This window comes from Urocitellus parryii, chromosome 1 (genome assembly GCF_045843805.1).
Source record: "Urocitellus parryii isolate mUroPar1 chromosome 1, mUroPar1.hap1, whole genome shotgun sequence".
Classification (NCBI taxonomy): Eukaryota; Metazoa; Chordata; class Mammalia; order Rodentia; family Sciuridae; genus Urocitellus; species Urocitellus parryii.
Window position 1 is genome coordinate 56,353,656 of NC_135531.1, and position 12,698 is coordinate 56,366,353.

The 12,698-nt window shown below is 39.6% G+C and overlaps 1 protein-coding gene across 1 annotated transcript in view; it reads right to left on the reverse strand.

The window, feature by feature from the left end:
• Iqgap2 (IQ motif containing GTPase activating protein 2) overlaps positions 1-12,698 on the reverse strand; it is a 285,734-nt gene that overhangs the window by 138,261 nt on the left and 134,775 nt on the right. Inside the window, exon 3 of the mRNA XM_026404122.2 lies at positions 8,158-8,314. Coding sequence (XP_026259907.1) covers positions 8,158-8,314 — 157 coding nt within the window. The remainder of the gene's footprint in view (positions 1-8,157; positions 8,315-12,698) is intronic.

The window sequence follows — 12,698 nt, forward strand, 5'->3', positions numbered from 1 at the left end:
GGATTACGAAATACGTGTGCATGTGCACAGGCGGTCATGCATGCATGAACGTATATACATGTGGTGTAAGATTTTGGTAACCATGGTTGAGAAGCCTAGCAACTTCAGGAAAAACTGGATTTTTATAAGACAAAATGCTCTCTTTTCTTTTTTTCTTCTAATCATGAATGTAATATTTCTGTAGAAAACCTGGAAAATACAAAGATGAAAACGCAAACCACTCTTTGATTCAGAGCTAATTTTAGTACCTGCTCCTCTTATAATTTAATCATAATAAAAAGTAAAACCTTCAGCAGAAGTGTCTTATAAAACATTTTTTCTACAAGTACAATTCTTTGTGTCTTCCATTTCTTCTTTACGGTCTTAATCAGCCACTTTTTCTGTAGTCTACAAATAAAACACCCTTGCCTGCATCTCATTATTTAGATTAATGAACTGCTAAGAGTCTTAAAGTGATCTTATATTCTTCACTAATTAGATGTATAAACAATGTTATCTAGTTTTTCCATTTTTAATAAATGTACCAAAAATAACTATATAAAGTTTCATCATATAACTAACAGCCAATGGCAGAGAATCACATTTAGAAAGCCTGGCTCTTCCCACTTTCTATGACCTTCTACAATCTAATATAAAATATAAGAAAATTAATATTTTTGACAAATGCTTATGCCTTTAAATAGTGGTCACTATTTGCCATTGGAGTATGCACTTCAAGTACTTTATACAAATTATTCTAATTTTCCAAACACCCTACAAGGTAATTACCATTACCATTTTTTTAAAGATGAAAAAAGCCAGGCTAAAATGAAGAAGTAATTTACCTAAAGTCAAGTAACTGTTTAGTGGTTGAAAATCTTCCTTGTGCTAAAACTCCCCTATGGGAGAACACTGGATCTAATGATTGATTGATGGTTCTTTGGAAGAAATTAGATAGTTGCTTGAGGGAAGAAGAAAGTGTGGGGTGAGAGGAAAATGAGACCGGGAAGGAGGAAGGAGGAAAGACAATAGAAAATCCAGAACATTAGCTACCAGGCCATATGGTTTTTTGTTTTGTTTTGTTTTAGTTGTAGATGAACACAGTACCTTTATTTTATTTATTTATTTATGTGGTGCTAAGGATTGAACCCAGTGCACCACATGTGCTAGGCAAGTGCTCTACTACTGAGCCACAGTCCCGGCCATAGTGTTTTGACTGTTTGTACCTAGCACAAATAACTTTTGCAGAATACAAGACACTCAGTGACAAAGAACAAGTGATGCAGTGATGAAGGAACAAGACAGAAGCAAATCTTCAATCAAGTGTGAAGGAAGACAGAGACGAGGACTCTGCACCACTCAATAACTAAATGTTCTCACTTAAAATAATACTCAAATGTCTTCAGCTAATATGAGTTTCTTTATTGATGACAATCTAGTTCCCCATTTAGTCTTGCTGCCTCCTACATAAAAATGACCAAGACATCAAATTGAGCCAGCTCCAGTCCCAAAGAAAACTAGTCTTTGTACCTAAAAAAAAGTTTTTTAAAATCACCTACCACAAGCCCAAATCTATGCTAAGCCTTTCACTTCTTCTTCCAGTGGCTTCATGGATATGCATTTTCTTTTTGCCCCAATGAGTTAAATAAATGTAATTTATGGGTTTCTGGTTTCTTTGGCTGATGGGCTTCAGCCATCCCAAATAATGTAACAAAGACACCTTATCTATTTAGTGAAGTAATCCTAAGAAAGTTCTAAATCCTACAGAGCCCTCAGCCCTCAGCCATAAAGGCTTCTTGGAGCTGCAGAGATTAAATTGAAAACAAAAGAAAGTATTTGGTTACAAAGCACACCAGCAAATGTTAGATGTTATAATTAGTATATTACATAACTGGGCTTGAAACTTTTATTCATCTGTCAGGTAAGATAAAGATACATTATTTCATGTCAGAGGAACTGAAGGAAAGGGCAGCTATCTTGGTCATATTTTTATAGCAAATGAAGCAGATTTCAAATTCTTTGTTTTAAAAACCTGAGAAATGCTGACTTCAATACCCTACAGTCCATGTTACGACTTTAAAAAAGTACACTTCAGTGAGAAAATTGTCACAATAACATTTTCAATCTATTGATTTGTTTCATTTGCTTCATTATAATGAAAATAGCCTTCCAAAAGGCTCAAAATAATCTCAGTCCACTGTAATTATTTTTAGTGAGTCTATTTTCTTTCATTAATTCTATATATTAATACCAGACTAGATGGCATGATTGTGATCATACTTAGCCAATGGATACTTTTGTTCATAACTTTAGATTTCATATAGAAACAAATTCTTTTAATTTCATATAGAGTACATGCTGATTTTCTATTGCTATTTCAATGCCAGTAAACAAGGTTCACCTAGTTTAAATTGTATAGGTGAGGAATTATATAAGTCTTATTTGGATGCTAATTTTCAACATAGTAGACTTAGAGCATTTTAGAACTCTAAAGAAGCTTAGAAACCAATTATTGTTGTAATTTACTTATTTTACTGATGCAGAAACTGAGGGAGCAAGTATATACAAACTCTGGCTGACCTAACTTGTCAATCTCAGGGCTAAGATTCCCTTGCTGAATCTCTGACCCCAAGTCCAAATATTCTGCCATTTTTCCACTCAGTGCCTCGGAACAACAACCATTGCCAGTGCTCATTGAGAGCGTTCATCTGTCAGGCACTGCACCAAGTGTCTTCTGTGGGTGATCACATCTGTTCCTCACAAAACCTCTACTAAGAGAGATACTGTTATTATTAAGCCCAATATAAAGTGGTGAGGAAACAGGCTCCAGGAGGTGGAATGTATTTTGCTTCTACAGTTCACATTGCCAACCTCTATGCTTATGTCTTCCCTACCTAAGACACACCTAAATACCAACAAGCATTCATTATAAGCTTACAATTTTCAAGGCATTATTCAGAATTCTGCTTGTATCTTTGAGCCTTGTCACCCTGAGTCCTCTCCAAGGAATGCCCTTCCTTCCTCTTCTTTCTCTTGTCCATCTCAGCCTGCTTGGGAACACTCACTGCTATAGTTTGAATGTATCTTCCCCAAATTCACATGTTGGAAATGCAAGCCCAAAATTAATAGGTTAACAGTTTTTGGAGGTGAGCGTTTTGGAGGTAATTAGGATTAGATGAAGTTGTGAGGTTTGGGCCCTTATGAGTGGCTTTATTTAAAAAAAAAAAAAAAAAAAGGAACAAAGAACTGAGCTAGCACATTTGCTGCTCTGCCATGTGATGCTCTCTCTTTTGGCATGATGCAGCAACAAAGGCCTTCAGCAGATGCCGTTGCCATGCTCTTGGACTTCTCAGGCTCTAGAACCATGAGCTAAATAAACCTCTGTTCTTTAATCACCCAGTCTATGGGATTCAGTTATAGCAGCAAGGAAGACATGCACTAAGCCCCACCCTGTCACCCTCTGCCTCAGCCATGGAAACCTTCCTGACCCCTTCACCACCCCCACTCCCTTTAGAACTGATCTCTTTTCTGCTGTCCACCAATGCTTCTCTTCATGGCCCTCCATCAGTCACAATGCCTTTCCAGGCAGGCCACTGCCACCTGGACTGAATCGTTCCCTTATGGGATGGACTTTCTTTCTTCTCTCCCTCCCTCCCTCTCTCTCTCACCTTCCTCCCTCCCTCTCCTCTCTCTCTCTCTCTTTTCTCTTTCTCCCCTGATCCCATCCTCCTGATACCTCCTCTGCAGAGCATGGACTCATCTTTCTAAAGCACACATATTGATCACATCGCAACGCCTGTGTTTATTGTTTCAGTGGCTTCCCCCGCACACCAAATGACATCACAGCATCCTCTGTGGGGCTGGTGGAGCCTGTGTGCCCTGTGATACCATCTTGGCTTCCTTCCTGGCTTCATCTCCTACCATTGTCCCTTGCTGCAGCCACTTAGCTCTGCAGTTGGGGCCAAGTGCTTATCTTCCTCAAACTCTCACCATGTGGGTTCCCTTTTTCAGAATGTTCTTTCTACTCCCCACCCTCGACTCTGCACATGGATGGCTTTCTTCTCATTTTTTCAGCCTCAGAATAAACTTCCCTCAGAGAAGAACTGTCTTCTGCCCATTGCTATGTCAATAACACAGGCTTTACTTTCTTCCTTCATACACTGATCCAAATTCGCAACCATATCCTTATAGTCTATCTCAACAGCTGTAAGCCTCATGACTTCAGGACCATTCTATTATTAGTATCTGCAACAGTGACTGGCACAGGGAAAGTGTTGGTAAGTATTGTATGAACGAATGAATTCTTAGCATAGACTCTACTGGTTCAGAATCCCTAATCCAACAATCTGAAATCCAAAATGCTCTAAAAACTAAAACCTTCTGAGCATTGCTGGCACTCAAATTTCAGATTTCAGAGCATTTTAGACTTCAGAGCATATTTTTATCACGGCACAACTTTATCTTCTTTCCCTACCACTTTATTGCAATTTATGTTAATGTTCATCTATTAGAGCAATGGTTTTCAAATTTTAGTAGTCTATAAGAAAAACATTTCCTGCAGGTGAATTATTAGAAGTACAATTTCCTAGGGTCCCAGGCCAAGAGATTCTGCCTGACTCACCAATCTGGGGTGGGGCCAGTTGGCCAGTTTTAGCACACACCTAGTATATGGTACTGATGAAGGTCTGAGCATTATACTCAGAAGAACAGTGTCAGACTCTGAGCTCCTTTAAAGAATACCAAATAAAGCTCAGAAGATAGGAAAGGAATGAAGGCTTTGGGCTCACTTAAAACTACTATCGTTCATTCCTTCACCTAACAACTATTTTCTAAGTACCACTGTGGACCAGGCCCTGCACCATAGATTGACGACACAGCAGAGAAGGGGCACATAGTTCCTTCTACAAAACAGGACAATCTTTACAATAAACTACAGCATGTCCCCGGGGGACAGTGATAGGTGCCCAGCACACATGGAGTAGTCATGTACCCAGGCCTGGGATAGAGAGTGGAGGTGATCTAGAAAGAATACTCATAACTGGAAGGCTTAACTCTAATACCTAGGATGTATTTCTAACCCTGAACAAACAAGGGAACAGGGTTATACTCTGGCTGCCAAATAAAGAGGATCCAGCAGCAAGAAAGGTCACATCTGCCTAAACGACGGCTATCAAAGCTGCTGATGCCAACACAGTGTCCTTCAGGACTCAGGGACATAGCCTTGCCTTGGGGATACCATGTCTAACAGGGGAATCATATTTTATGACTGCAACCTAGGCAGATTCTGCAGCGAGAGCCGAAGTTTACTGAATTCATGGTTTCCAGATGGCACATCAAGGGGCTGGGCAGGGTTAGTGAACATTCCCTTGTGTTTCAACATCTTTGCCTCAGTCTCATGATTTAGTGCTCCTTGGAAAGGATCACGTGATGGACTCTAGTTCCGAAGAACAGACGAACAGGAAGTTGTGTCGCCTATTCATGAAAATTTGTCTCTTCATTTTTGTATAAGAAACAAAAAGGCCCTAAAATACAATTTTATGACTACATGGCAAACCACTAAAAATTTCCATCAGGAACACTAGGCACTTTCAGGAACTTAATAAAAAGAAGGAAAAAAGAAAAAGCTCTGTTCTCTAGTGAAGTCACAGAGGGATAGTTTCCATGTGTCCTATGTTTTTCTTGTAGCTCAACAGCATGGAGGGGGTCCCCCACCACAGTTGGCAACAGCCTCGTTCCCTCTGCTGCTTCCCTTCCCCCAGCCCTTCCCTCACCATCACTTCTGCACAGTCCAGTCTTCCAGGGGCCTGATGGGCCGAGGACCCCAACTCAGAGCACTGTCCTCTCGTGATATCTTGCTCAGGGATGTCATTGCCTGCTTAGGCCCTGCAGGTATTTTGTTTCATAACAAGAGACTGAAAATATTTCCCCTGTCACCCTCCCAAAGAGGAACTGATGTTCATTTAAGTAGTAGGATCTTGGATGCAAAGGGAAGGCTCCTGTTTAAGTAGCCCTGAGGCAATTTCATGAGGTCCAGAGCTGATCTGGAAGAAGATACCTGTATCCAAGGCCATAGTTTGCTCTGAGGCTCACATCCACTGAGGGTTTGTCTTCCCATCTGAGTCTCACTGTCCACAAAGCCAAAGCTAAAGGAAAATCTTCACAATTGTCCCTTCAGGGCAGCCTGAGGTCTATCGCAACTACAATTTACCATGAAATCTACATGGGGGTGTTGGCACTGACAGTCCTAGATCTTGGTAATAACTATAATAAGAACATGAAACGGGCTGGGATTGTGGCTCAGCAGTAGAACGCTCAACTAGCATGGGTGGGACCTGGGTTTGATCCTCAGCCCCACATAAAAATAAAGGCATTGTATTGTGTCCATCTACACCTAAAGAATAAATGTTTTAAAAAAATAGAACATGGAAAAGAAGAACAGTCAGACTCTAAAGTGTGGACAAACATTTATTTTGTGGAGGGGGTGTGGATACAGACTTTTTTCTGCACTTCTCTGAATTTCTAAAAATAGTCATTGAACTTTAATTTTGGCTGACTTGGTCATTGTTTTATTAAAATCTTGTGAAAGACCATTAGTAGCTGGTTCTCAGAGTAAAACATATGACTTTATAAACCCAAACTTAAACAAATGGCAAACAATTATTCACAACATTATTCAAGCAAAAACTTGTGCTCAGTTGTCTTATTGTCTAGATGATGTAGATGGACTCAAAAGAGATTTGTCAAATGACCTTGTCCACTGTGAGCCTCAATGTATATATTGAGCTGAATTCAATATATACATTTAAAAACTATATTTTGTCTAAAATGGATTTTCCATTTATTTCATTTTCAACTATACTCAACATTGTCCCTGAAATTTTAAGAAAAATAGCATTCATTATAAGAGTCATAAGTTTTAGGGACACTTGAAAATCTGCAGATAAAAAAAAAAAAAAAAAAAAAAACCTTGATATGAAGATCTAAATATGAGCTGCAGATGTAGCTTGGTATAGTGCATTTGCCCAGAATGTGTGGGATCCTGGGTTGATCCCCAGCACTGGGGTGGCAGGGTGGGTGGGGGACAACCAAAAAACAAACAAAACAAAACAAAAGCTAAATACATTAAGAGAATAAAGAACCAAGTTTCAAAGAAACTTTAGAAATCTTGGCCTGTAGTTGATAAGAGATCACATATTCCAGGATAGAAAACTACATATTTTAAATTCCCTTCTGAAGACATATCTTTAATGCATAAGCTTTTTATGTAGTTGTCTACTTTTTCCTTTTTCCATGTTTTAGTGGAAATTTTCAAATATTAGAAAGGAGGTGGAATAGTATAATGATCCCCTGTATACCCACCCCACACCTTCAGTAATTATGAGCTTATGGCCAGTTTTGTATCATCTATCCATCCTTCCTTTGATTATTTTGAAGCAAAATACCATTTCATCTACAAATAACTTGATATATTATTTTTTTTTAAATCCAGATCTTTTAGAGATATATAAGATTGGTGTTTACCATGATTTTTTTTTCTCCCCCTAGCTCCTTCCAAATTTAAATAATGGTATTTTGTTGTCACTGCTGTTGTTTTTTCTTCAAGAGGGTTATGGTGACTTTTTATTTTCTGATTCTTCCCAAATTAGCCATGAAACAGTTCTTAAACAAGTTGCAAACAAAAAGATTAGTCTTATTTTGTTTTAAACACAAAACAGAAAAGAATTCCTACCTGGTCATTCAACATTACTACTTATTTTATTACATTGGCCTTAATTCTTTAGGGGCATAAGTTCAAGTCCCAAGTAGGTATTTAGTTCCTCAATGAAAAGTTGGGAAGCAATAAACTGTGTTGGTGGTGGAAAAAACAAAGGTGTAACATGCCCCCACTCCTACATTTACTGGCACTAATAAAGCTTCAAATGTCCTCCATGAAAGAATAATGGGGGAGGCATTGAGTAGCTTCCAACATGAGAGGTCTCTCAGCCTGGAAATAGAAACACTTTCCTTTTCAAAACTGCTGCTGCCTCAGGAATACTTATTAACAGTCTCCAAATACCAAGGACACCCCCTCTCCCAAATCTTTACAGACACAGTAGAAGTGAAGAGAGGAAAAGGAAGTGAAATACCAAACTTTCACTTCTTTTAGCCAGAAGCAAAAACCAATTAGATCTTGGTTACCTTATAACGCGTTTGTTCCACATCATAGATCTTTTTCTCTGATACCATTTTTGGGGCAAAGAACTTGGCTAACTTCGCAAGGTAAACTCCATTCCGAAGCCCTTCTTCCAGTTCAGTGGTTGGGGGCAATTCTTCCACTAAGCAGACTTCCATCCACCTAAAAAGATTATAAAATGTTAAAGTGACTCCAGTTGGATAACTTTCTATAATTGCAGACATGTAACATTTCTCCATGTGTTTTGGACACATTAACAAAGGAAGCAGGATTTCAAACATTTTTAGGTGTCAGTGATGGGAAGGGACGACTTACTGGGCAGAATAAGGATTCAGAACATGAAAAGAAAAAGGGGCCTAAAAGCCCAGGGCACTGAGCTCATTATCATGCTAGAGCTTGCCAACTTTACCTTTATCCGAGGCTTTGCCAATTATCTTTTGTGCTAAAGAAAGGGAAAGGCCAAACCATTTTGTATGAAAGGAATTAGTCCTGACATTAAAGAAAAACTAATTCCAAGTTTATGAGCCCTTAGGAGAGGCAATTCTTGTACCTTGGTAAGAGCAGAGTCCAAAGTACAGTAAAATCTGCAGTTGTTTCAGCTCAGAAATGACTATCAGGAAAGGTTCAGAGGCATGGCAAAGGTTATCAGAAATTTAGATATTTAGATCAGACTTTTTGAAAGAATACTCACTCCCTTTGCCAACACTAGGAAATACTAAACACGCTCACCTTTATGGGAAACTACAGTACCTACTGGGTTTCCAAAAAATATTTTAAACAAAGATCAGATGAAATCTTAGGACACTGTATCAGTATTATAAAAAAGAGAGCACCAAGGTCATGACTCAAGGACGCACTGGAGGAAAGAAGCCAGGCCAGTCCGCGCACTTCACACTGGAATGCCAAGAGTGTGCCAGAGTAATGGGGGGGGGGTGCTCTTCCTACCCATTCTCAAGTAATCATTCCCTACTGCAAAACCTGAGAGGAAGGTGTACAGTTCTCAGTGGGGGAGTTCCCAGATACCTGTAACCCAGCCACAGATCCACACACTAATGCAACTTAATGTGAATGCCATACCTACCTAGGCAGGTCCCCAGAGAGCATCTGCATGGACAAACTTGGATCCCCTCAATATTTAGAAGACAGTAGAATGCTATTTTGTGATATTAACAATCAATCCTTATCCAATCTGCAAATTCTTGTAGTTAAAAATTATACCTTCTAAAACTCAACAAGCTCCTAATAAATAAGGAGTAATTACTGACCATTTGATAGGCACCATAAAAAAATGGAATATACAAGCTGGGGATGGTAGTGCATGCATACCATTCTAGCAAATCAGGAGTCTAAGGCAGAAGATTCCAAGTTCAAAGCCAGCCTCCAGCAACTTAGCAAGGACCTAAGCAATTTAGTGAGACCCTGTGTTAAATAAAAAAACAAAAAGGGCTGGGGATGTGGATCAGTGGTAAAGCACCCTGGGTTCTATCCCTGATTCCAAAACAAACAACTAAAAGGAACTATGAAAGAAAAATAGAAAAACAAATCTTACCTTTAAAAAGCATCCAACACAACTGATTGCCTAGCATATGTAAGACCCTGAGCTGGATTTTTAGCACCTCAAAAAAAAAAAAGTATGTGTGTGTGTGTAATTGTGAAGCCGATGCAATTCCAAGGAAAAACCAGAGAACCATGCAAGAGAGGCTCTATGCCTACTGCTACATGATAGAGCACAATAAGAATGTTCGGGAATAAAGGGGGAGCTCTGGGTTATCATTGGAGTAATTGGGAAAAAATCATCTAAAAAGTGGTGTGATCTGGACTTGGCATAGATGGATGGAGGTTTGGCAAGGCAAGAAGGAAACCATCAGCTAAAGAGCTGGACAAACCAAAGGCATCACAGAAACATGGCTGACTTGTTGCGAAATCCCAGAGGCAGCTGTGGGCCTTTGGGGGTCACAGGGAGAAAAGAGAAATGAGGCTGGGCATCTGCAGTCAGGTAGGCCTCTGGAGGACTGAGCCCAGGAGCCCGCGAGGAGAAGTGTTGACATTTGTTGCCATGGGAAGCAGGAAGCTCCTGGCAGCTTCACAGAAGAGGACTGACATGCTGACAGCAGTAATTACAGCAAATTAATCTACATAATGGATGCCTCAGAGACACAGAGCTGTCAGGCCTTTCCCACTGTGAGGTCCTGAGGGACTGGATTAGACAGGAAGAAATGGGAAGGGAGGGAGCCAAGAGATATTTCAAGGAAACTGGAGCAGGATTCTGTGACAGTTTAGGAAGAGGAAGATGGTCAATGGAAGGAGAAATAACACCAGTCAGAGAAGGCGTATGACACAAATAGACCAGGACTTGGCTACCTAGTGATGTCTGGTATCACTGCAAGCCAGTCCCCTAACCTCTCAGGGCCCCATTTCTCTCCTGTGCTAAAGGATGGGGTAGTGGTGAGAACTGGATGATAAAGACCCCCTGTTCCAGTTCTAATATTTTAGGGATTTGTGAAACTATGAGTGCAAGAAGTAAAACAAGATAATGAAGAACATGGTTTTTTTCTATGAGCCTTGCTTCAAATAAACTTAAGAGTATAATGGATTTGTTAAATTAAACAAAAAGGAACAAGTTATAATGCTGCCTTTAAAAAAGCAGGCGAAAATAAGAGCCAATGAACTAGGCCAAGTATATTAGTCAGCTTTCTATCACTATAATGAAAAAACCTGAGATAATTGAATTACAAAGGGGAAAGGTTTATTTTGGCTCATGGCTTTGGAGTTTCCAGTTCAAGATCAGATAGACCCATTACTTAGGGTTTCTTGTGGGGTGCCAGATGGCAATGACAGGGAGCATGTGGTAGAGTAAATGGTTCATCTCATGACCAGAAAGCAAAAGAGAAAGAGGAAGGGGCCACAATAACACAATTCCCTTCACAGGCATGCCTCCAGTGACCTAAGGAACTACCACAGGACCTTTTTCCTAAAGTTGTAGAGCACCTCTCAATAGCACCAAGCAGGTGCGGGGGGGGGGGGTGCACCTTTAACCTTTGGGGAACATTCAACATCCAAACTAAAGCACCAAGTTTCTAACTTAAATAAAATAATTAGAATACTAGGCTATTGCACATAAAAACACAATCTGTTTTCACCCAATGATGTTTTTCAAATAATTATCTGAAAAAAGTGAAAAAATACACAGCAATATACAAATGTTTTATAACAACCTGATAATCAGTGTATATGTGTGTGCTAGGGAGAGAGGTAAATTGACAACTGGTAGACTTGGACTTTCTTTTAAAAGAGAGATAATCACGTCTATTTTTGTCTATATTAGAATATATGTGCAGTTGGCTAAAACACTGACAATACAAAAACTTAGATCACCTATGGTCTATTTGAAATATAGATATGGCTATATTTGTTTTTTTTTTTTTGTGGGGGGGGTACCAGGGATTGATCTCAGGGGCCCTCAACCGCTGAGCCACATCTCCAGCCCTATTTTGTATTTTATTTAGAGACAGGGTCTCACTGACTTGCTTAGCACCTTGCTTTTGCTGAGGCTGGTTTTGAACTCATGATCCTCCTGCCTCAGCCTCCCAAGCTGCTGGGATCACAGGTGTGTGCCACTGCACCTGGCCAGAGATGGCTAATGTTATGACATGAACTGCTCAAAGACAAAGATCATTTCTTCTTTCTCTTGATAGTCCTTTAGTACTTGGCAATCTATTTACAAATAGTGGATATCCAACAAATGGCTATTAAATAGAAGATTCTTATGACTTTTCCAAACATCATGGTTACATTGTAAAATTTATTAGGATACTGACAGGCTTACAAAATGTTGTGGTTTTTTGTTTGTTTTTTTTTATTTTTGGGGACTGGGGATTAAACCCAGAGGCACTTAACCACTAGCCTTTTTTATGTTTTGAGACCAAGTCTCACTAAGTTGCTTAGGATATCACTAAGTTGCTAAGGCTATCTTTGGACCCGCAAGCCTCGCATTTCAGCATCCTGAGCTGCTGGGATTACAGATATGCAACACCAAGCCCCACCAAAGTGTTGCATTTTTACAACAGTAGGCACCAATGGAACTATCTCCTTTTCACTGCCATTAATACTGGATTTTAATGTTTCATAGGGATTATCATTAAATCTTCACAATCACTCTACATGGAAGAAATCCTACAGATTTTGATATTGTTCTCAGATCCTGATGATTTTTTTTTGAGATGATTCCTTAACTTTTCTGAGGTTCGGAAAACCCAAGGCCACATAGCTGGTAAAGTAAAAGAACTCGATAAAACTGCCAGGGACCTCTGCTCCTCTAATTCCAACCTTTACTTCCCTCCTCATAATTCATTCAACAACAAAAAAAATTGGCTCCTCCAGTCTGAGTCCACAGCCTAGTACAAAACAAAAGTCAAAACAAGACCCTCCCAGCGACTTCCAGAGCAGAAGTATAAGTTTCATGGTTTGAAACCACAAGTGCTCTCTGATTCCAGGATAGGTGAGTGAATTTCTGGGAGTTATCTGTTCTCTCAGAAATCCCTCTTTG